The following is a 25,696-nucleotide window of genomic DNA, read 5'->3' as shown; positions in this document are numbered from 1 at the left end:
GCCTGCTTTCAGCTTTTTGACATCCCCACCAATCTCACAGGTCCAGCCACCAGCGTGTGCTGCTGCTGGAGGCAGGTATGGAGGCAAGAAGGCAGCTGGGGAATGCACAGGGGGTACCCCGACCGTCTCCAGACTCCCAGGGCTTCAGCAGCTGGTCTGGCAGCCGCTTGTTCCATCCGTGTGATTGAGCCAGCTTAAAGACTGCAAATTAACTAATTTGGAGGATTAATTAGGAACACTTAGCGGGTGCTAATTTGGTTGCATGGTTGCATCTGGTGGGATTGTTGTTTATTTCTGGGACAGAAGCAGGCATTAAAAGAAAGTTTATTTTCTGTTATCAGCGTGTACTGACTGTCAAATACTTTAGCAGGGCTTGGAATTGATGCTTGCAAGAGAAGCTGTTCTCTCTGTTTGAAGCAGCATACAGCAGCCTGATTTCACAAGTGAAAGCAGCTGCGATGCCTTCATTTAGTGTATTATATCTCAGTTTGAAAAGACTGCTGTTTTTGTTAGCTGTATGCTAATCTGCATGAGGTCTGTCGGTGCCGGGGGATCTAGGACTGGGATGGTGCATGTCCTGGTGTCTGGTTGACGCCCTGGAACCCAAAGTATGGGCAAGGAGGGTGTAGGGCTTTGAAGGGGGACTGAGTGGGGTTCAGGGGATCATCGGTGGAGGTTTTAGGGTGTGTTTGGGGGTGAGACTGAGACGTTTGCGTGTGCTTTCCATAATTCAAAATAAATAAATAATATTAAAATAATAATTCATCCATTATCTATACCGCTTCGTTCATTAAGGGTTGCAGGAAAGCTGGAGCCTATCCCAACATTTTAGCAGATGAGAGGAAGGTACACCCTGGACCAATCACCAGTCCATCACAGGGCCAACACAGAGAGACACACAACCATTCACGCTCACTCCTAGGGAGAATTTAGAGTGACCAATTAACCTAACATGCATGTATCTGGACAGTGGGAGGAAGCTGGAGTACCCGGAGAGAACCCATGCATACACGGGGAGAACATGCAAACTCCACACAGAAAGGCCACTGTTCGGACATATAAATGAATCAGATTATCAGAAGGTGCCTTATAGCCATAAACTTCCCTTGGTAAAGTAAATTTGTTCAGCACAACACAGCGGACAGACTATCACTGTGCTGCTACTGGACAGGAACGACAAGCTGGACAGGACAAGTAAAAAAAAAAAAAAAAATAGCTATATGCTAGTCCTCCATGATATTTTGTGCAAACAGAAACATATGGACACACTAAAAGTAACACACTGCATGGCTACAAAGCAAGGTCACTGAGAAATGAAACAGGAATTTCTAAGTAACTTTAATTTTGAGATCAAATTTTGATGCAGTCATATGAATACACTTTCATTTGGTTTCAGTTATTGTGAGTTTCAGTCTAACTTATGATTTAATATTAGCTTTAACATGCTAACCTTTTTACTTCATTATGGCTGGGGGGCAAATGCTGCTTCAGATTTGTGTTGCTTTTACCCACGATGGCCTCTTCACACAGTTTGCAAAATGTGTTGTTTAATATGAAATCAAATGTGAAATGTCTGCAAATGTTAACTCTTCTCTTTCACTTAAGGCAAGGCAAGGCAAGGTAAGGTGAGGTTTATTTGTACAGCATATTTCATGTACAAGATACTTCAAAGCGCTTTACATAAAACATTAAATGCATTTCAGTGGGTGCAGAAGAAGGTAATGATATTATAATTGTTCATGCATTTAAACTAAAACAAATGCAGGTTCAGTCAAATTGGATGTTTCATTTATGTCAAACTCTGTCTCAGCTTATATTTAATTTCCACTTCAGTATTTTAATCTCAACTTTCTTTGAAGAAAATATATGTAAGGTATGCACCCTCTTACAGCTCATTCATAGGTACGGGTTAAAGGTGCATGCTTTGCTTTTATGTACACATGCATGTGTATATGGTTTATAAATCTGGCTTCTGGCCTTGGATAGGTGATGCTGTTAAAAGGAAAAACAAGTGAAAGGCAAAAGGAGAAATTCAGTGTGTGGCAGGAGGTAAAGGAACAAGGACCAAATATAATAATTACAGTTTATGGAAGAGTTGTTTCTGAAATGGAAATTTGTTGATTTGTTTTTGCCTTGCGTGAGCATCAACACAGCTGTCAGACTGTCTCCTTCATTCACCTGCAGACCAATTTTATGTCTGTTTGGAACATGCTGGAGGTGACTTATCCTGCACGCGAGGAATCCACACACGCCTGCTGCTGTGGTATCAACACAGATTTACACTCTGCCCTAATCCCCTGTCAAAGAAACAACCACAGCAACCATCTAGAAACAAACTGTATTCTTTTTAATAATTAATGGATTATTGTGTTTGTAATATTTAAATGACAGATACATTTTTATTTTCAGCTGGGTGCTTAAAATACCTTTAATAGAATACATTCCTCTTCAATGGTAGAGAAAAAGTAGGGATTAAGTTTTTTCAGTTCTTGCAGCTCAATTCTTCAATATTAAGCTGATGGGAATATTAGATTACACTGATATGAAAAGCAGCTGATCCCATTAGGGTGTCATATGGCTTCAGCTGTGACAAACACAGGACATCACAGTTACAAGGCCCAAACTTCCACACCCAGAATAATAGATGCAAGCCAATAATATAAGTTTTAATGCATAAACTGTCATTGTTTTCCTTTCACTGAGGATTATCTGGTGCTCAAACCCAAAAAAGTAAATTCTGAACCATGACAGAGATGTGACAGACATTCCAAATTAGAAGTTAATCTGTCATGGTAATGTACTTTATTCTTACACTTTTAATTCTAATTTTTCACTGAATTTAGCTGGAAATCTAAATACAATCTTTAACTGAATACAGAGTCAAAATATTGTTAGTTGGTGTTAAAAATGGAGGAGCATTGAAGTGAAAGAACTGAACATACCAAATCTGCAGGTTCATTTCAGTTTAAAGACTAAGAAGTGTTGGAATCTGTTATAAAGTAATTAATGAAAACAGATGATGCTTTTGCTACAGTGGTGGTACCAAAAGAATTGGCGACCAAGCTGAGATCATCACTTTCAATATATATGCCCTGGTAATACCCTTTAAGCATTTTATACCTGTACAGTTTTGCAGTGCTTTTATCTGCCTCGAGTGCTTCCTCATAGCTAATCTACAAGATTTATGAGATGTAAATATGATTGTTTCTCAGTTATTTAGTGCCCTGTATTTAGTGGTTTGTTTGTTTATTTGTAATTCAATACACAGCCCTTCAGCGCTTTGGGCTTGGAGATGGGTAGGAGTTCGTCTGGGCGGGTGGTTAAAGCAGTGTCAGAAGTTTGGCCGGTTTCCTCAGTGATACACCCCCTAATGCGACATCCATCTTGCTTCGTTACTATACTGTGAGCTCTTGAGAGACAGTGAAAGTCAGTCCTACTCTTGTCTTATCTTTTTTCTCTCTGTTTGATTCTTTTCCTCTTTTCTTCTAAAGAAAAATCAGATAATTGTGATGATCAGATTTTTTTGTTTAGGTTTTTATAGTCTTTTCATGTTTAGTTCTTTTTTCCTTGTCTTATTTTGTACTCTTTCCCTTGTGCATTCTGTTTGGCTTTCTGTTTCACCTGGTTGGTTTGTTCATTCACTTCACTTGTTAGTCCATCTGTGTATATATACACCGCTTGGTTTCCTTTTCACCTTGCCAGTTCATTGTATTCATCATGTCAAGTTTTGTCTGTGTCATATACCCGCTGTGTTTCCCCTGGTTTGGCAAGTTTATTAAAACCTTGTTCTTGCTCCGGTCTGCCTCCTGCCTCATAAGCCTGAACTTTGGTCCTGTCAAACACAGCTTCTAGACAGAATAAACCGGCTATCCATGAACACAGCAGGCTATCCCTGCATCACCTCCACAGAACTGGTGAGCTAGCTAATGGGGCAGGACCCAGAAATGGACGACACTTCTGTGAGGTCGTCTTTCTGGGGGTCCAGACTGGCAGTCTGGATGCCTCCTGGGAGACCCAGCCCTTCTGGATCTGCATGGACAGCTGTGGTGGCCAGAAGGAGGCAAGCCTTGCATCATCACCACAAGCTTCATGAGGCACATCTCCTGTGTCACCAGCGATTCCACGGCCCACATCTCCTGGGTCATCCCCAGCACTTCAGCGTCCCATGTCGGCACCCAGGTCCTGTCCAATGCTTCAGCGTCCCACACCGGGGCCCAGGTCCAGTCCTGCGCTCCAGCTGTCCACACTGTGCCTTGCTCCTGTTATTCTGCAGGGGTCCCGGAGTGTTTGTGTCCGAGTGGATCCCAGAAAAGGATGCTTCTCTTGTAGTTCTGGACTCTGAGAAGGTTGTTCCTGTTGTCACGGACTCCGGGTGATCCTCCTGAGCCCAGTCGTCGTGGCTCCTGGCCCATCCCACTATTGCAGCCACCAGGCCACCTCCCTGATCTCAGTCTTTGTTTGTTTCTGAATTAGCCACATTCAAAAACGTACATAATAAATGTCACTAACATGAAATGAGTCATTAACAGGAAGTTTTAATGTCGGAAAGTTACACAGTGCAACTTTACGATAGTTGCTTTTAATCTCTAGTTTTGCAATGAAAAATTTTCATGGTTTAAAATTGACTTCACACCACCTTTTTTTTGCTACTGAGTGAATTGGAATCTAAGAATATGCTAATCTTATATTTACATCTCCATATCTCCAAGAGGCTAAATAATCCAATACCATATTCAAGTGAAAATATGATCATGGTAATGTATTAACTTTCTATTGCTTTTATTAATCACAGAAATGGACTATTTGTCAGGGAGCTGGAGCTGCAGCTACTTGCAGTTGGGTGGCTAGCTAAGCACTTACAAGTGCCAAGCTACAGGGTGTGCAGATTTATTAGGCAAGCTGTATTTTTGAGGATTAATTTTATTATAGAACAACAACTATGTTCGTAATGAACACAAAAGATTCATAAATATCAAAGCTGAATATGTTTGGAAGTTGGAGTGGGGCTTTTTTAGTTTTAGTATCTTAGGAGGATATCTGTGTGTGCAGGTGACTATTACTGTGCATAATTATTGGGCAACTTAACAAAAACTAAATATATACCCATTTCACTTATTTATTTTCACCAGGGAAACCAATATAACAACTCAATTTACAAATATACATTTCTGGCATTCAAAAACAAAACAAAAACAAATCAGTGACCAATATAACCACCTTTCTTTGCGAGGACACTCAAAAGCCTGCCATCCATAGATTCTGTCAGTGTCTTGATCTGTTCACGATCAACATTGCGTGCAGCAGCAACCATAGCCTCCCAGACACTGTTCAGAGAGGTGTGCTGTTTTCCCTCCCTGTAGATCTCACATATGATGAGGGACCACAGGTTCTCTATGGGGTTAAGATCAGGTGAACAAGGAGGCCATGTCATTATTTTTTCTTTTTCTGGCCAGCCACGCAGTGGAGTACTTGGATGCGTGTGAAGGAGCATTGTCCTGCATGAAAATCATGTTTTTCTTGAACGATGCTAACTTCTTCCTGTACCACTGCTTGAAGAAGGTGTCTTCCAGAAACTGGCAGTAGGACTGGGAGTTGAGCTTGACTCCATCCTCAACCCGAAAAGGTCCCACAAGCTCATCTTTGATGATACCAGCCCATACCAGTACCCCACCTCCACCTTGCTGGCGTCTGAGTCGGAGTGGAGCTCTCTGCCCTGTACTGCCCTGTATCCAGCCACGGGCCCATCCATCTGGCCCATCAAGACTCACTCTCATTTTATTAGTCCATAAAACCTTAGAAAATCAGTCTTATGATATTTCTTGGCCCAGTCTTGATGTTTTATCTTGTGTGTCTTGTTCAGTGGTGGTCGTTTTTCAGCCTTCCTTACCTTGGTCATGTTCCTAAATATTGCACACCTTGTGCTTCTTGGCCCTCCAGTGATGTCGCAGCTCTGAAATATGGCAAAACTGGTGGCCAATGGCATCTTGGCAGCTTCACGCTTGATTTTCCTCAGTTCATGGGCAGTTATTTTGCGCCTTGTTTTTTCAACACGCTTCTTGCGACCCTGTTGACTATTTTGAATGAAACGCTTGATTGTTCGATGATCAAAAAGCTTGGCAATTTTAAGAGTGCTGCATCCCTCTGCAAGACATCTCACTATTTTTGACTTTTCAGAGTCCATCAAATCTCTCTTCTGACCCATTTTGCCAAAGGAATGGAAGTTGCCTAATAATTATGCACACCTGATATAGGGTGTTTATGTCATTAGACCACACCCCTTCTCATTACAGAGATGCGCATCACCTGATATGCTTAATTGGTAGTAGGCTTTCAAGCCTATACCGGTTGGAATAGAACAACATGCATAAAGAGGATGATGTGGTCAAAATACTCATTTGCCTAATAATTCTGCACACACTGTAGGTCCTTCCTTCTTCATTGCTAAACAGTAGCTAGCAACCACTGACAGGCCTAGCCACAGATGAAAAATGCCAACTAGCATTTACAGCCATTAGGAACTGTGGGTACTAGTGAGCTGGTGGAAGCTAGTAGGCTAAAGCTGTGCTGGCTGCCTAACCTGGCTATGACTGTTACATTTCTAATATCATCTGCTGAGGAAACTCAACTCTTTTGGCATCAGCAGAAATATAATATTTTATCAAACATTTTCTTTTATACCAGTTTGGAGGTCTTTCTGTGAAAAACTAATATTTTCAGAATGACATCATCAGAGTGCTTTCTAAAATTACTAGAGACTTCTGCTCTCTTTGGAAAATACGGGTGGTCCAGAAAGCAAACAGAATATTACCCTGGTCATGCACTAAGCAGTGAATTTGTAATCGTGTCCTCAGGTCGGCAGTACTATCTGCCGATGCCGAAAACAAACCGCTATGCAAATTCTTTATCCCCTGTTATAAGGCTACTAAATGCACAAATACAGAAAAAATACTTTAATTATCTTTGCCATGAATCATAGTGAACTGTGAACTTACAGTGATCTGTGAATTATTTTGCATCCCACTCTGCTGTGCTGTCACTGGTGAAGGTTGTGCTGATATTTATTGTATTATATTTCTGTTGCTATGGGCAGCCTGACTGCAGAAATCAATTGTCCTTCAAGTTTTCTGAATCCGAATACTTTTAAAAATTATTTTAAAAAAGTGATTCGATTATCTGATATTTCAACTTGCTTGGACCTTTATTGTTCAGTAGGCTTTGTTGCGTTTTATAGTCACTGCTACAGTAGCCACGGATGCAGTATTGTTGCTTTGATCAGCAAATAACTTTTTGTCATTACTTACCCTGTCTTATCATTTCATCAGTTCTTCACAGACCTATTAGCTGTAAATCTCCACCTAGCAAACAGTCAGGATAGGTTCCTTCATTCTTGACGGAAATTATGGGCTCCTTGGCCTCACCTTTCTGAGAATCTGTGGTGCTCTGCAGATTCAAAGCAGAGATCCACAACCACAACCCTTATGGCTGATTCTACTTATGATATGTCTTTTACCACAGAAAAGATACTGTAGACCTGGTACAAAGTACAGCTGTGAAAACACAAGTGTGGTGGTACATACCATGTTAGTATGGTATTTCATAGCAAGTATGATAGAATTTATGTCCATGATGCATAGTGTGTTGTTAAATAGCAAGGCAGCTTTTGGCATTAGAGGTCACATTTTCTGTTTAAGATTTTCTATTATTTCTGTATAATTTCTATATAATTTCTTAAGATTTTCTTATAAAGAGAATTTCACAGCAATGTTTCCTCCCCCTCCTTAGTGTCTCTGGTAGATTAGGAATAATAAATATTCACTTTTTAATCTCTACTTTCCCTTTGTTATTCAAGAAATAAATATATTAGAATTATGAAATGAAGAGTTAATTGTACTGTAATAAAGAGTGTGATGCAAAATCTACTGAATCAGGCAAGAACTGAGGTAAAATTTCTGGCCTCAAAGCATCACATTACTTTTTTTCCAAGCATTTTCTAATCTTTTACTAAAAAAATGCCAACAGTGGTTTGGGAAATATTCTCCTGGGGGAAAAAAAAAAAAACACAAAAATGACAGAAAAATTGAGAAGTTGAATGTTAACACTGCTGCACTTTCCCCATCCATTACACTTTTCCATCACTACTGACAACACCATAATAACTGCTGCCTGAAACCTCCCTGACTTGCCTATAGAAAAGGAACTGTCATACAAAGCATCCATGGCTGGCACAATCACAGTATGGTGGTGGTGTGTACTTATTCTTATAAAAATCAGATCTGATCTCTCCTCATCTATCTTCCATAAACTCTTCCATGCTATCCCACAATGTGTATGACCTACTACTGTGTCCACCTTGAATGATTCGTATAATTCAAACTACCGAAAGACCACAGGTGATTGCTTCTGTGTTCTGTTTCTATCTGCTTTTTCAGTGCTGACTGACCTCCTCTCATCAATGAGTGAAGTGAGACAACTTCTCATTTTCAAAACCCATTTTCTGTGTTATTAATCCCAGAAGGAAATTATAATGTAGTAGTTTTTTTTATCTAATAAACATTCTTATTTATTCAAATAAAACACACAAATAAGTAAATGATTATTACTGATGGCAAGAATGATCCCCTGTATCTTTTTGTTGTTGTTGTTGTTGCAGCATACCTAAAGAGGCCTCTTTTGGGGTTTTTCAATAAAAAATATGCCTCTGATTCGATTATCACCAGTGACATACAGTGAGGTTCATGGCTGATGAGGCACTGACTTCTTTGGAGTCAGTTTTACAATTGCAAGAACTCAATATTTATCCAACTGGCAACATGCTGATCACTGGAAATGTTTCATATCTCATCAGCACTCCTCGTTCACACACCAACACAAACACACACAGAGGACGTATTTGGCCTAGAAAGAACTTTTATAGCAGCGAGAGACGATAAATTTGCTCCCTTCATGTGTTCTAAACAATTCATATTCATTCTAAACAAAGTAAATTATAGAGATATCAACACAAATTCAATTTTGACCCTCAGTTAAATTATTAGTTGTTTTTAAAACTTAAAATTCTGGTGATTTAATCAGTTTTAATACAAGTTGCTCAAAAGGATAACAAGAAAAAAGAATAATTTACTCAAGGTCAAATATTCATTTTTTTATATTTATTTATTCATTTATTTATAACCTCATCCATTTTTTAAGAGAACACATCCATTTATGGTCTTACCTTTTCTTGTATGTGAAGGACATGCGCCTATTCTGCTCAACAAAAGATTTCTCTAAAGAGATAATGGTTGGAAAAGACTGTCTGATTCCCCCTGTACATTTATTTTCAATCTTTTCATTTTAATTTAGATATATAATGTTTCCTCCGGGCAATAAGACGAAGCAGAGCATAAAATAAACAAACTGCTGCACCACATGACCTGCTGATGTTAGCTAAGCACCCGCCAGCTTACGTGCACCCCTCTAAGGTGCGACAAAGTCCTGTCTGCCTCACTTTATTACTTTTCTAGCAAGAATGATTGTCACAGACTTACATTAAAGACATTACACACACTGTAGAACGTCATGGTGCATAATAAATCTTTCTGTAAACCTTATATTGGTGACATGCTGAGAAACATTGATGGGTACACACCATACAACCCGGTGCGTATGGGATCTCTTATTACTAGGTGAGGTGAGGCTCACCGCTGCCTTATCTCGGGTTTCTGCCCTGTATTTGATCCAGAACTGCACAAATTCAGTGATTTTACTTAAAATAATGTTAAAAATGATTGGAGATAAAGAGAAAATACACTTGTAAAACAGATCATACAAATATTGTATTTTTTCTGTCGTCACGTGAAGTTGTTTTAAGTTTGTTTTAGGTGAGAACAGAAATCAAAAACTGTAATATGTGGTATTCACATCCATTGGCATCACCTGACACCTTGTCTGACACCTGACAACTTGTCTCTTCCCGTCTTTAAATGTAATCAGGCGGCACAATTCACTAAATTCACTATAGATCTAAATGTTGTGTAGAAGCTGCCGCTGTACTAAGCCAGCTTCCTTTATTAGTTTGTTTGATCAATTTTGCTGCTCAACAGTTGGCTGCAAATCAGATTGTACTTTCTACAATGGACTTTTACAAGATAAGCAACTTCTTGGTGCAGACTGTGAAAGGTATTAGCTTCCTTAAGAAGTAAAGTTTGCTTTGTCCCTTCTTGTCGATGGTCTGCTGCATTTCCAGTCTAGTCGTTCGTCCTGTTCTCAACCACCACCACCTCATCTCCTAGGATGGAAACACTAACTCCTCATTCTCCAAAAATCTAGAATAATCTTTTGTTTTGTTTGTATTTAAGATTAGGTCATTTTTTTTCCAAGCCATTTCCCTTTACTCAGCTTCTTGTCCGTCACTGATACACCCCACAACTGCTGAGCTATCTGAGTATGACAGGACTTGTATTGATCATTGTATTGTTCTGCTGACAACCTTCTCAAACACACAACTTTTCAGTCTCACGAACTGTGGTCTGTTTGTTGGGTAGTCACCTAGGCCACTGTTTTAGCTGTTTTTGAACAATTTCCAATAACTCCAATAACAATAATGGACATTCTTTTTCATGTTTAGCAATTTTTCCAGATCACTGGCGATCCAGAGCTTGTTATTGGGAAAGCAGATTATTGTGTTTTTATGGGGATAATAGTCTACACACAGAAGTTAATTTATTCTGTCACACATTTAGTCATGGCATTGATGTTATCTCCTTGTGGCTTACAGAGTGCATTCCCGTTTGTGGCCTCAAAGCACACAGTATTTTCAGATTTTCACCATATTTTGAGAATATGGTGAATATGAAATTTTATTATTGGTTATCTGAATAATAGGGGTGTTGGTGGAGGTGATTGGTACCAAACTATGGTCTGATTTTCTTAATGGAGGGAGGGTAGAGGAGTTGTATGCATTTCTTAGAATAAATCTAGCATCTTATTATTTCTGGTGGAGTAGCTGTTAAACTGTTGAAAGGCTGGAGGAGTAGCAGGATGGGAGACATTGTTGGAGTTTCCAGTGACCACAATAAAGGCATTGGGAAATTTTGCTTGTTGCTTGGAAATGGCTGAACTGATGATGCCTCAAGCCACATTGGTATTGCTACCAGGTGCAATATATACCACTACCAGAATGACACAGATAAACTTATCAGTTTTAAAATGTGGATGTACACTCACAGATAACAGTTTGGAGTCCCTGGTGCTAATCTTCTACTTTACAGTTACATATCATGGATTAAACCATCTGTTGTGAACAAGCAATCCAGCTGCTTTTAGATGCTACCATGTTGTTTTTTAAGAAAAGAGGTTTTGCATGATAACCCATCCAAGCAGCCTCTTTTAATTGTAGGCTACTGTCACGAACTTTAACATTTAACATGCTGAGTCTAAGATGCAGCACATTTTTTTTTTATTTTTTCAGTTTCTCTGAACATGGCCTAGCGTGACAAGAGTGTGATTTTTCCTCTGTGCTCCGACCTTGACTCTGTATGTCGTGCTTTTGTACCACAAGCATCTGTACTGTGACGATAATGTGGAGGATGTGATACATTTGTGGTTTTTAAATTAGATCAAATTATGCAATTCTCTTTATCCGTGTGTATAAATGATGCTCTGTAGAATATTATGACATTTTTGTATTTGTTTACAAGGCTGAGATCTCCCTGTATTTAGTCAAATTCCTATCACAATGGTCTGACCTTGGAGTGAACTTGCTTGGACATCCACTTTCTGGAAGATTCACAACTGTCTTGAATTCTTTCTGATGGTAAATAAGATTTATGTGTGAGTTTCATGTCAAATGATGAAGCACAATAAAACATGTGCAGGTTACATTATTTTGACACACTAATGTATCTCTTACAGTTACACAGATAAACAGCCTGTTTCTTCAAAACATCCACAAAAAACATCCACTAGAGAAATTCTGCTTTGCAGTAGAGCTCAACTCACTGGATGCAGCCAGCTCTGGTACTCATGCTGAGGACCTCACCTTACATGCAAAAGATCCTTCCATGCGCTCTCACAGGTAGCTCTGTTCTCACAGTTGATTCCTAGTAATGCAAACTAGGCTGACTTTTGACAACTGGGGGTAGAAACTAAGGACTAAGACACTCTTTGTTTTAGCTGATGTGATTCATGTAGCGGACGTTTCACACAGCTTCACTAGCTCCATCACCAGCAACATCTTTTCTACAATTTTTGGGAAATCTTAACCCATAATGTGTATTGACCACTGTATTGACTAAGCTTGCATAGTTTATGGTAGCATTTTCTTATTGTGAGGAGTGGAGGCAGCTTTTACCTGCTTTGTTATGTTTTGCATGGAAGGGAGATTATTAATGATGAGTACATTTACAGTGTGTATACATTCCTACTTTGTCAGCCAGAAATGATTGTCAGTTAGTTTAAGGACAAACTCAATTTAAACAATACTGAATATGAGTATAAATTCAAGACAAGATTGCAGATGCTGTATAAAAGTCTGCTGTGGAGAATTATAGTTTATCACAATCTTTAAAGCCTTTAATCAAAATTTTTATTAGGCAAGGACCTAATAATTTTTTATTATGTCCTGATACATAAAATAGTGAAATTAAAAGATGGTGTGCTTTATTTTTCACAACTGTATATGCGCATCAACAGATCTTACCATTCAACTGACCCGAGATCTGCTTGTTAATATGAAATATGAGCAGCTTGAATGCCTACAGCAAAGTCTAACTGTCAAATATCTAAAGCGACACAGTATGCCATCCAGTTTATCTGCCTCCATCACTTCACACTCCATTATTCATCTTTGTACGTGTGACATGCTGTGATTAGAATAGATGGCTTTGCCTACAGACAGGACATTTCTATAGCGGATGTCTTTGTGTCTGCAAAATGACTGTCTTTCTCCATGGAGGGACATTGTGGCTGACACATACTTAATGTCATCTTCACTGACATCTGGAAGAGAAAAACGTCTGTCCATCAGACACCGCACAACCACACCAACACGAGACAAGAAACAAACCATCATAGTTGCATACTCCCTTTTCTCTGCAACCAGGTGAAAGCTGGTGACATTTTTCTTCCCATATTTGATCCTTTTACCAGAAGTTTAAATGTTTATTTCAGTAGAAATGTCTAATCAAGCTACACAGTTGCACCAGATTTTTGTTGCTAACGACATAATATGTCACTCTTCTTTTACAATGCTGGCAGCACAACTTTCAGCACATCACGCTGCTGGATTCTTGACCTGCACAGTCTGTCAAGTCCATCATCTAGACATAAATTTTTCAGTTTCTGAGTTTTTATACTCAGCGGTTTGCACAGGCCCAGCTGTGCCTTCTCCTGCTGCTTCCTGCTTTGTCAATATCAACACTTTCATGCAATGCAAGATGTGGGTCTCCTCAGATCGAAAAGCTGTCACACATCACTCACACCACATCAGAAAGAATTCAGCTACGACTGGCTGAATTTTGGTGGATTGACTTAACTGCATGGGAGTCGCTACAAGATAGACAACTGTGGCCCTGACCAATACACACATTTAGAATATTTTATTTTCAAATCAGTAGTTTGGACCAGCAGAAAACTCCAGCTGGAAGTTATTGAAACTTTTTTTTGCCAAGTGGGCGCTTTCTTTAAAATGGTGGCTGATTTATCAGTTCCATGTAGCTGCTAATCGTTGATATTTCCAAGACTCCAATCACCACCAAAGTTCACCAGCAGCTCTAACCAGTTAAATATAAACAACAAAAACTCAGTTTAACTAGATATTCCCTACACTGCTCTCTCTGTGTTTATGGGCTTTTAAAGTAACAACCTTTATGCTTCATGATCTCATGGCAATGCATATAAAAGTACCCATTTAGGCAATTTCTGCATGCTATTTATAGCTTTTGCTGTGTCAGGTCAGGAAAATAACATAGCAAATGGCTAAAATAACAGGGCTGCATCTACAGTCACATGAAATGACCTGCAAAACTAATAAACATGTGCTAATAACACCCAACATGATTTGGATTACATTAGCAATGTCTTTATAAAAGCAAAATGTTTTATGTATTTTTTATATTGCTGTGGGACATATAACACATAAGTAAACACTGCTGGTGAACATATTAATTCACTTCAATTCTATTCATTTCAATTCACTTCAGTTCAGTTTGGTTCAGTTCAGTTCAACTTGCTCATGTTTTCATTTGTTTTGCTCACAGTCTTTGATCTTGGCCGGCAAACATCCATCATTTATATTAAAATTGCGTGCCACCCTTTCAAACAGCTTGATGGAAAGATTAAGTTTGTCGCTGTGTGTGCAGCTGTAGTTGTTTATGTCCACAGGTGATGATTCCAATGTTCTGCTGTGTTTCAGCATCACTGTATAAAATCAGCTCAGCACGCCTTGAACTACAACTGAGGTAGTCCCAACAAAAGTATATGAAAGTATCAGGTTTACAGTGGAAAACCAAATTAAATAAAACACAAGCCATAAAATAAGGAACTGAAAGCCTAGAAAAGTAATGCAGTACTACAGAATCATGAGTGAAACTTTTTTAAATAGGCTGTCAAGAGTCATTCTCTTAATACAGTATAACAATAATGGCTGTTTATGCAGTTTTTTTCTGTTGAGGACTCACACATACATGTATGTTTTACACTGCATTTGTAGTTGATATTTGAGCGTACTTTTATGGTTTATAAAAAAGACATTTCACCCAAAACTTATTGTGACAACAGAGTGCAGCAGTCGGATGATCTACCTCTTAAATATTGATTGATTTCAGAGAAGACAGTATTACTCCTGTCTTCCCAGAGGAATATAACCCATCAGCTAGTTAATTAAGTTGGCAAAGGATGTGAAGATACTCTCTCTTCATAAAAAATCAACTCTTCTTTACAACATTTTTCAAGCCCAGCAAACTAAGACTCTTTTTTCAAACTGTCATGATGCTGAGCTAAAAGAAAGGGCCTGCCAGTTTTGGTTCACAGCAACATCGTCTGGTCTATTATCAATAACCTTCTGTTATTTTGTTGCTCATTACCACGCTTGTAGTCTTCAAAAATTTCATGAAAAGACTTGAGCGATTTGTGCCATCATAAGGACAGTACGCTTTAATTACTCAGCTTTGGGGATTGCTGTTTAGCATATGAAACAGTTTTTTGTCAAGGCAGTCAATTAGTAAGCCGTCGTCTTTCACCAGCTACAGTGGCTCTGCTCAGAATCATTCAGAACTTAACAATCCATTTCTTCAATCTGTTTGTGAGCTGATGGACTTCATTATTTAATCACAGCCAAAACTGCAGCTGTTAACCACCTACTCCCCTATACCGGCAAAGTGAGAAAGGAGAACAGGGTAGGAACAGAGTGCAACTGGAGGTAAAACCAGAACTTTTCTGGGGCTAGACGACAGGTGACCTTTTCATTTACACAAGGATGGATTCAGCAAACCTTCAGTTTGTGCAAAAAGGCAATAAAAGGACAAAAATATGTCTACTTCGGGACAGCTTCACAAGGGTAACAAAAGAGCAGGAAACTGTCAAAAGCAGCATTAAGATATAATGTAGCAAGCTGAAGTTGAAAGCTGGGCAAACAGAAAAGTTTTCAGTGGAGACTTCTTTCAGTAAAGGAATAGAAACTAAATAAAACTGCAGTGTTTTCACTTTAGATGCTAAGAAATCAAATTTAGATATTTTTTAATATCATTAACATAATTTTTGTTATTTCATTCTTTTAATATTATTATCATCAACAGTGCCCGTCCTGCCCCCTACAAACATTGGAAATTCCCCCCAAAAGCCAGACACATCATATCACCTGTGAGAAAGTAAACACTTCAGTTAGAAGTCAGTTATAACTAATCAGTCAAACATGTGGCAGCAAGTCAATACATGCAGTCGTGTAGACATGGTGGAGACGACTTGCTGAAGTTCAAACTGAGCATCCGAATGAAGAAGAAAAAAATTTAAGTGACTTTCAATGTTTCATGGTTGTTGGTCTGAGTTTTTTCAGAAACTGCTGATCTACTGGGATTTTCACACACAACTATCTTTAGGGTTTACAGAGAATGGCCTGAAGAAGAGAAAATATCCAGTGAGCAGCTGATTAAAATGCTTTGTTGGTGTCAGAAGTCAGAGGAGAATGGGCAGACTGGTTTGATATGACAGAAGGACAACAGGAAGTCAAGTAAGCACTGGTTCCAACCAAATGATATGTAGAATAGAATCTCTTAACACACAACATGTGTTTAAACACCATAGAATAGATAAGAAATACTTTATTAATCCCTTTGGAGAGTCCTCAGGGAAACCTAAATATTGTTGCTGACCATGTCCATCCCTTCATGACCACAATGTAGCATCTTCTGATGCTACTTCCAGCAGTATAATGCACCATGTCACAAAGCTCAGATCATCTCCATCTGCTTTCTAGAACATGACAATGAGTTCACTGTACTCCAACAGCCTCCACAGTCACCAGACTTCAATAAATCTGCAGCATCTGTGTGATACTCTATGTAAATATGAAGGAAAATCTCTGAAGAATGCTTCCAATACCTTGTTGAATCTATGACACCAAGAATTGAGGCAATGCTGAAGGAAAACAGGGGTCCAACTTGGCGACTACAAGCAAAGTGAACCTAAAAAATTGTATGGCAGGTGTACATTGATCATATATGAATGCAAATGCCACAGTATGAATGAAAACATAGGCATCTATGACAATGTGTAGACTTACAGGTGGATGAGAATGAAATGAACAATAGAGAGGCTTACACCAGCTAATAGCTTTTATAAATACATGCATACTACGAGAACACCATTATGAAACAAGTGCTAGTAATCAGTGTGTAGTAATGAAGTATATATATTGTATATTGCATATACAAATGCAAACATAGAGGCTTAAATTAGAGGTTAGCTGAGAGGGAAATCAGCGAAGCATATTTTCCATCTACGTAAGCTGTTGCAAGAGTGATGATGTCTGATCACCGGGGCCTTGGATTTCTTTTTTTATGCTTAAAGTGTTTACTTGTGTTTGCAGAGCATATCTGTTTTCATCAATTTTTCTTTGAATGCAACTCTCTAACGGTGTAGAAAAAAATAAGACATAAAACCTCCTACAGCTGGAGGCTTTCATGAAAGAAAAACACTGCCAGTGAGTGTGTTATTGGTGGTGAAGTTGAGTGACAGCAGTAGACACGTGGCCATCAGACAGGGATATACATGGAGACAGCTTCAGTTTGTGGAGAGTGAAGGTGTTTGGCAGTGTGTCAGCGTGGCCATGACACAGAGTTTGGGATAACCTTTTGTGCTGGTCAGGTCCAACTCGATATTGTTTTTTTGTTTTTTGTTTTTTTTTTACATCAGACTTTTGAAGAATTCCACTTTAACACAACTTTTATTGTTATTATTATTATTGTAACTTTTGTCATCAGATAATATGAACTAGGATAACATGAAGCCATTTGTTTTAGATCTAAAGCCATGGCTTTAGCCACATTTAGCACTACACCATAATTTGATGAGGACACAAAGCAATAGTGTTCAAATAGTTACCTTCCAAGTTTACAGGACAAATAGAGAAAAAGAAAATTAACACAATTGTCCACAAAATGTAGGGTCCATGGCCTGGTTTCTCCTGTCTGCTACGACTTGACCAAATACTAAATGCTAAATGAAACCTAGATGGGTATGATAATTAGTAAAGGTCAGGAAAACACAATTTTATGCCAATTTTAAGCAAGCTATTCATCATCAGTACTATTCTCCATTTCAGACATCTAAGGTGTGGGCCTCTTGGTGTGATCTTTATAAGGTTTCCACACCAAACTGGCTTCTTGCCATATTGACAAGCAGTGGCTCTTCATGAGCCCTTATCAAGTTTCTAAAATTCTGTATTCCCACCCTGAGGAGAATACCAATTTATTCCCTTGTCTTGCTCGTTCTTAATTCAAAGTTCATGGCAATGTGTCAGAAAAAGGGACATAGACAAACAAAAACTAACAAAGATTTGCCCAATGGCCTGTTTCTTCTTCATCACTGAGGTATTGTTCATTTAGTTAATGATGCCTTTTATTTAGAGGTGCTACTTTGTGTTCAAGACACATCACACCAAACAGCAAACTAATATTTAAGGACTGGGGGGCCTCCTGTGATTGTCCCAGAATGACAACATCCTCTGCAAAAAGCTGAGATTTGACCATGTGATCTATGTACTGCATGACCTATAAATTGCAACTATGTTGGAAGGTCTAATCAAAGTATGTAAGCACAGCTTGTATGCTTGCAAACACATATCTTATTCCAAACATAATAGGATACATAACAGACAAAGAAGCTCCCCTGGACTCTCCATGTACCTCCCACAGAATCCCGCTTTTGGAACCTGATTATAAGCTTTCTCTAAGTCCATAAAATCCTGGTAGACTGGACTGGGTGCCGAATGCAGGCCCCCATAGCCTTGTTTCCACCAACGGTGTGGGTTGGGACAGGACGGTTAGGGTCCATTATGGATTGTAAACTGTAATCTCGCTGCATTTCCACGGCCAACTGTAACCTTACTTAAGAGGCGGAGTATCAGTCAGATAACGATAAGCCTCAGCTACACAAGCATAACAGCATGACGCCATCGCTCAACCTGTCAACGGATTGCAGTGTATCAAACACCGCCCTTTTGGGTCAGATCAGTTAGACTGATAAGGGTCCCAACAAAGTAGGATGGGTCGAGTCGAATAATAGGGTACACATCCCAAATTTTGCATATGACCGAACAGGGAAACTAGGTTTTTGACAGTCTGTGAGAGAGAAAAAAAGTTTGTTAATTTTACCATAGCCTTGGATGAACATGCACTAGTCCATTGTACAGCACTTACTAGAGAGGCTAAGGACTGTGATACTCTGATAATTTGCAAAAATTACCCTCTTATAAATAGGAACCACTTCCCCAATTTTTAACGCTATAACCTGTGTGATGTTGTTGTTTTGTTTTGTTTGCTTGTTTTATTTTTAAATTGAATGTGGCGTCATTTTCATTGTCATTGCTGGCTGCACAACAAATTGCCCCTCAAGGGGATAATAAAGTTTTCTAAGTCTAAGTCTAAGATTTTTCCGCATCTGTTCTCACTGATGACTTCTGCTTAGTTTGGTGAGCCAATAATTCTTGAAAAGCATCCTTTTTCAATCTCTCAGTCTGATGACATCCATGTGTGGGTCCTTGGGTTGCTTCTGGGACAAGCACCAAGAACCACCAATAAAAGTTCATAGTCATAGTCATAGACACAACAGTAGTCAATCATTTACCTATGGTCGAAGAAAGTCTGGTGCAAAGTACATTAATTAAGCACCTTGTCCCTCACGTGGTGTTTGCTATGGGCAAACCATGGCTAGTACAAACATCTGACAACAAATTACCCCTCAGGTTTATATCATTTACCCCATTCCTCTCAATCACTCCCTACTATTATATTGGCAGATGTCCAACAGGGAGATTTTTTTTGTATCTAAAATCAACTACCTTTGTAACTAGGGAGCCAATATACTACCTATCTCTCAACCTCTCTCACCAGCCCTGTCTCCTTACCCCCAAGTTAGATACTGCTCTGTGTACCAGTAGCACTTTTCTTATGTTGCAATCTGGGACCCTCAGAATGTCCCCACTTCTACCTGAGAGGCATTGTAATAAGCTCCTGTTATGGGCAAGGTGGGTGGTTGTCCCATGTGGCCCTTTCTTCTGACCCCCAAGCCAGGCCCTAGGGTTATGTCCCAGTTTTATTGTCCCAGACAGAGAAGCAATTTTTCACGCTCCCTTTTGCAGAGAGTGCTAATGAATTGCATTTGTTTTAATCTTCACCCCAGAACTGCTTGCCTTGAGACACCTTAGGAGCTAGAATTAAACCTCATGGCAACATAGCCGAGAAGATTTATAAACCATAAAAGTTAATTGTTTCAAGAACAGGTTCCCTATTTAGTGTACATGTTGCAGGTAATTGTGGATGAGTAAACAGAGTGGGAATTTTTACTCAGTTTTTCACATATTTTTGCTCCTCCTCCTCTGTTTCATCATTGACTGTAGTCCTTCTGTAAATGTTTATATTACATCCCCAACTTTCCTCCTCTTTCTCTCTCCTGTTCTCTCCTCCAATTCCCAAACCTTTATTTCTTTTTCTTTAACCTGTCTGACCTTTTCTTTTGTCACTCAGGTATGTCATTTCACAAATTTCTTTTCTAACAGAAACCTCAACAGAGAAATACTGATGTCAAAACCCAAATGTCTGAACATATTGTGTCTTCATGGAAGATTACTAACTCATTATGGTCTAAATGTTCTTTCTCCCTCGCTTTCTCTTGAATGTCTCCAGGTGAGTGGCATCAACTCATCGATGAGCAGAAAACGTGAGCAGCGAGTGCTATTCATGGTGGTGATCATGGTGATCTGCTATCTACTTTGCTGGCTGCCATATGGGGTCATGGCTCTACTGGCCACATTCGGGCCACCTGGCCTGGTCACCCCTGAGGCAAGCATCATCCCATCAGTACTGGCCAAGACCAGCACAGTCATCAACCCAGTCATCTATGTCTTCATGAATAAACAGGTGAGAGCGGGAAGAACATAGGTGGGATCATAGTGTTTTAGCTTTTGTTGTCATAAGAAAGCAGGCAACAGTGATCTCTTCCTCTGACTCAAGTCGTCTTGATTGTTTTCAAGGTTTTATTCCTTTCAGGCATTTTTGCAATGACATTGAATAATTTACCATATGTATGCAGAGGTGTATGGCAAATAAGGAGGTGACTTTAAACAATTTAGAAACGCTGAGAGGGTCCAAAACAAGCAGATATTTAATGCTGGTAACAAAACAGTAAGAGAAAAGACTCACGGCTTTGATCCTTGTTCTTACCTTGTCAGTTAGATTGATCTCAGGTCAGACTACAGAAATCTACTAAAATCCAACCTTTTGTGTGTTTCTACCCAATTAGCAGCACTCACTGCTTGTCAGAAGGGGTATTTGCAATGTTGTGAAAACACACACTATGTAAGGTGTTAATAATTAAACTCAATCTTGAGCTCAATTAATTTAGACTCTTGCTCACTTTGTGTAATAAAACACGAGTCACTTTGGATGTTATCTCTAAATGGCAGCTCTTACATATAGTTGTGATGAATATAGAAAGTTTTATGTCGTATTTGTTCTTCTGCTTTAAGTCATGAAAAGTTTCCTTTGAGGAAATAATAAAAATCCATGGCAATATGCATACTGTCGATGATTAGTCGAACCACCATCTTGAAAGGGCCACCTGGGGCGGTGTGAGCAACTGATAAAGATGCATCATTAGCGACACAACTTTATCTTTAAATACATGAAATTCATATTAGAAGAGAAACTTTAATCACATCATGTATTTGTTTTTAACATAAAAAAAACTACACTTGGATACTTTCTGGGCTTTTCATACATACTCTCCAGCAGGGTCTCAAAACAGTGTCACATATACATGACAATGAAAAAGAAAAAGAAAACAGTGAAAATATAGATGAAACCACATTTTTTTTTCTAGAATATGATGCATTCATCTCGATTATTTATAGAACTTATGGAGAAAAGTTGACTCACAAAAGTTGAAGTGCAGCGACACAATGTTTGGCATTCAGCTAATATATGAGATATCACGGGTCCTGTTCAAGCTTTTATGGCTGGAGGGCCAAAGAGACAAGAGACAGGATGAAAGCCAAAAACACACAGGACTGAGAAATGAACTCCAACATCAGACATGTTTGCTCAGTAATTCCTCACATATATGGCTCCTGTGGCACACTTGTGGTGAACTACATCTAATAATAAACAAGCTCATACTTGCTGAATTTTTTATTAAGGACCAAGGACCTTTGTACCCAAATAATTAATCACAGCAGGCCTTAAAAGTGGTGTAAATCCACTGACCGATGGAAACAAACACGTTTTTGTTAAATTATTCAGGTGGAGCTTTTTTATTTAGCAGCTTCGGATTCAGCTGAAAGGAAGTTTGGAGCAGAAAAAACAATGGCTGAAACAGATCCAAGATTCCTTTTCCTGAAAATTAGATTAAGCTCTTTCCAGCAAAGGTCTTTGGTGAATTTAAATCAGATTTTCTGATTGCCTCACCGGTAGGAATTTGAGGTTTGCCACAAAAGAAAAGGTCAACAGGGCAGGAACTGTTTAATGAATAATTATATATACTTTTAATTTTGTAATATTTGTTAGTGTCTTTCATCATAATGATTCATTGTAAACATGCTGAACAATACACTGGTTGTGCAATCTGTTACAGCCTGGTCCCAAAAGTGATTTAATCAAATTAGGACAAAACCAAAATTACAGTTTTATATCTATGAGTAACTTTAATGAAAACAACATTCTTGATTGAGTTTTAATTAAATTTTTTTTTAAAGAGACGTTTATTATGGTCGTCATATTTATCAAAGGGTGGCTCAGTTTGCGAGGAGCTTTCTTTCTTTTTTTTTAAACCATCTAATAAAATCTAAAACCTCACAGCTTTAATTCAGTTCAAGCAAGATTTATTGTGCTTATTTTTAAACGTCAGTTTTGCATCAGGCAGTTAAATGGACTGCTTTTATGTAACCACGTTGCAGCACGGTAACAGTTTTCCAATCCACAGTGTTCTTAAACAGCTGTCCCTGCCTGTTCCTCACTTAGGGAATGTTATTTAAAAGAACTTTAATTAACAAAATTCTTCTATTTGAAATAGAGGTTGTTAAGAAGTATTTTGGAACGTGCCTTCTTCAAAAGAATTCTCTCATTAAATCCATATAAGACAACTGTTGACCGGTTAGATTTTTGTTTTGTGTGGCTAAATAGAGTGGGGAATGGAGAGAGGAAAAGAGAGAAAGGAAAATGGACCTTGCTGGAATAATTGAATTGCACTGCTGAATGAAAGATTTGCGGGAAATGGGCCCAAAACTGATCCTGCAGCAAAATCCAAACCCAATTGTTTTACTCTAATTTTCAGTGGTAGACAGATAAATGTAAGCTCATGATGGTTAGAAATAGATGGAGATCTTATTTGAGAAGTTAATTTGGGGTCTGTGCATGCGTAAAACAGCCTCAGAACTGACAACAATGCTGTAGCTAAACAAGGAAAATGTGGCATAATCTTCATATTACTTAAATCCTTCACAGTCACCTATGTATCGACGGCATGCATTTGTCTGACAACACAGTAACTTCAGGTTGTTTTCAGCCGTGTTGGCTTAACAACCAGCAGACCTTGATCACTTGATCTCAGGGACCTGCTGGGCACGTAGGGCCGTAAAGAAGCCCTACATGCCCTGCTATGTAAGCTAGCAAACCTTTGCTAAGCTTGCTAATAGGGCAGTTATAATGGTAATGACATAATTAATAGTAATTTGTTACATGACAGATATTTGAGAACTTAAGTCATGGAGATTTAATGTTGCTGTTTTGATGTATCATAGTTGTGGAAATTATTTCAGTAGAATTACTTTGACGATTCATTCATAAACTCCAGAAAGGACTCAGTATTATTTAATTCTTCTTTGGGGGTTAATGACTCTATTTTCATGCTTTTCTAAGCATGTTGTCACTTTTATTTTTGAAATTTGTGGATGCAAGTGAGTCGCAACAACTGATGGATAATCTTACCATGAAGTTACAAACAGTTTCTTAGCAGCTCAGCTGACACCTCCCCTTTGAAAGGAACAATTTTGCCCCCTTTTGTTTTGTGTGCTATGTAACACGCCTGAATACTCACAGAGGGGGTTATTTATTTATTCACAGGGGCATACGTAGCGATCCAAGCACTTTTAACTTCTCAAACTGAGTTACGAGTACTGCAAGCCATTTTACAATAGTCATCCTGCAATTAGTAAAAAACAGTAACAAAGCAAAAGTGAAATAGTGTAAAAACAAACAAACAAACAAACAAAAAGGTTGTGTTCAAACCCTCTATGAATTTTTTTAAGTTTGACCTCCTCAGGAGGTGCCCTAATGAATAGTTTAGCTCCTCCCTGAACAGATGTTTGGTGATATTCTTACTAAGCCTGTTTCATAGAGTTTATTTAAGTCTAGCTGTAAGGCGATTGTTGTTCAGTTTGTATGATTCATGTTCATAATAATCTCAGTGATATGACCACAAAATAATCATTATTAACAAGTAAAGCACACACACTACACAGTAGGTGGAGGACTCAAAAATGTTAAAGCAAATGCAAAGAAGCCACAGCTGTTTCTTAAATGGCTTTGTAACTTTAAACATAAGCCAATTAAATACTTTGTGCCTGTATAACAAGAAATGTTTTGGGTGTGTAAGATAGCAGCAGCTGCAGAAATCTGCACATATCTATGCTTTGACTCCAACAGGCAGACACAAACACCTTTCCTTGCTGACAGCTAGTATTTACAACACATTCTACATGATATAAATGCAGCATCAGCATGTATAAGCAGAGTTTGCTAGCTACTGTAACCTTATGCTGCAACATAAACTTTTTTCTTCTTTCTTTTGGTTTGTGTGTTTACTGGACATTGTTGTGGGTTTTGTTGACAGCAGCTTGTGAAAGAAAGTCATATGAAAAGAAAATAACATAATTTTTTAAATGAATCAGGACATAATTAAAGAACAACAATAGTCCTTACTACGAGCAGTTTCATCATATCCATGGTATCAGTAAGTGATCTGGCTTATTCAACTCAAACAATGGAGATCACTAAATGGTACTACAATGCTGGTTGTCAGCTCAGTCAGTCACCCAGTTTTATGACTTTTTATGGATACTGTATGTACATGTTCATGAAAAATGGGCAGAGCAGACAGCAATTGACCAGTAACTGGATATTCCCGATAAATAGTAAATGGACTTATATAGCGTTTTTCCAGTCAGTTTGACTACTCAAAGCACTTTACACTACTTATCACATTCACCCATTCACACACCGATAGGCACATCAGGAGGCAAGGTGGGGTTAAATGTCTTGCCCAAGGACACTTGTAGTCAGTGGAAGCCTGGAATCCATCCGCCTACCTTCTGGTCTAAAGACGACCGCTCTTCCTCCTGAGCTACAGCCACCGATAGCCTAAAAAGCACCACAGCTGCTGCAGCCAAAGCAGGAAGGAAAAGACAGAAAGTTAGGACTACATTAAAAAGAAGATCAATAGTATTGTCTCATTGTTAAAACATGAATAGATCTGATCACTCACAACTCTTTATTTTATGAAATGAGTGTGTTAGCGGTGTATTGTTGAGGTGTAGAGAAAAATTCATCTTAATGTCAGATGTGAAGGTGGATCTTTTAAATCATATTTATACCTGTTACCAAGTTCAGTTTCTGACATCCAGACTAAAAACTTTAATAACAAAAGATTGAATTTGTTCAGTGATTTTAACTTGAATGTAAAAACATTCATTCAGTGTGGATGTGATGCATTTTGAACTTGATATGATATGAAGGCGGCAGGAAATTTTAATCACTGTTAGTGTTTTGATGTGGCGTAGTGATCATAGAAAATAAACAGAATTAAGATTAGATAAGATTTTAAAGTCCACTGAAACTAACTTTGATCAGTCTGTGTTTTAGGCTACCTAATATTCCTGTGTGAGGACACATCTCTCATAAAGATGAAAGTCAAGCGGTGCAGCTGGTCTTTAAGGGCTTCTTAGAGCGTA

General features: G+C 38.6%; 1 protein-coding gene across 1 annotated transcript in view; it reads left to right on the top strand.

Annotated features, from left to right (window-relative positions):
* Positions 1 to 25,696, top strand: part of LOC121644355 (vertebrate ancient opsin-like) — a 95,373-nt gene that overhangs the window by 49,789 nt on the left and 19,888 nt on the right. Inside the window, exon 3 of the mRNA XM_041992259.1 lies at positions 20,379 to 20,612. Coding sequence (XP_041848193.1) covers positions 20,379 to 20,612 — 234 coding nt within the window. The remainder of the gene's footprint in view (positions 1 to 20,378; positions 20,613 to 25,696) is intronic.

Source organism: Melanotaenia boesemani, chromosome 8 (genome assembly GCF_017639745.1).
Source record: "Melanotaenia boesemani isolate fMelBoe1 chromosome 8, fMelBoe1.pri, whole genome shotgun sequence".
Taxonomy (NCBI): domain Eukaryota; kingdom Metazoa; phylum Chordata; class Actinopteri; order Atheriniformes; family Melanotaeniidae; genus Melanotaenia; species Melanotaenia boesemani.
This window is presented reverse-complemented; position numbering and strand designations above follow the sequence as displayed.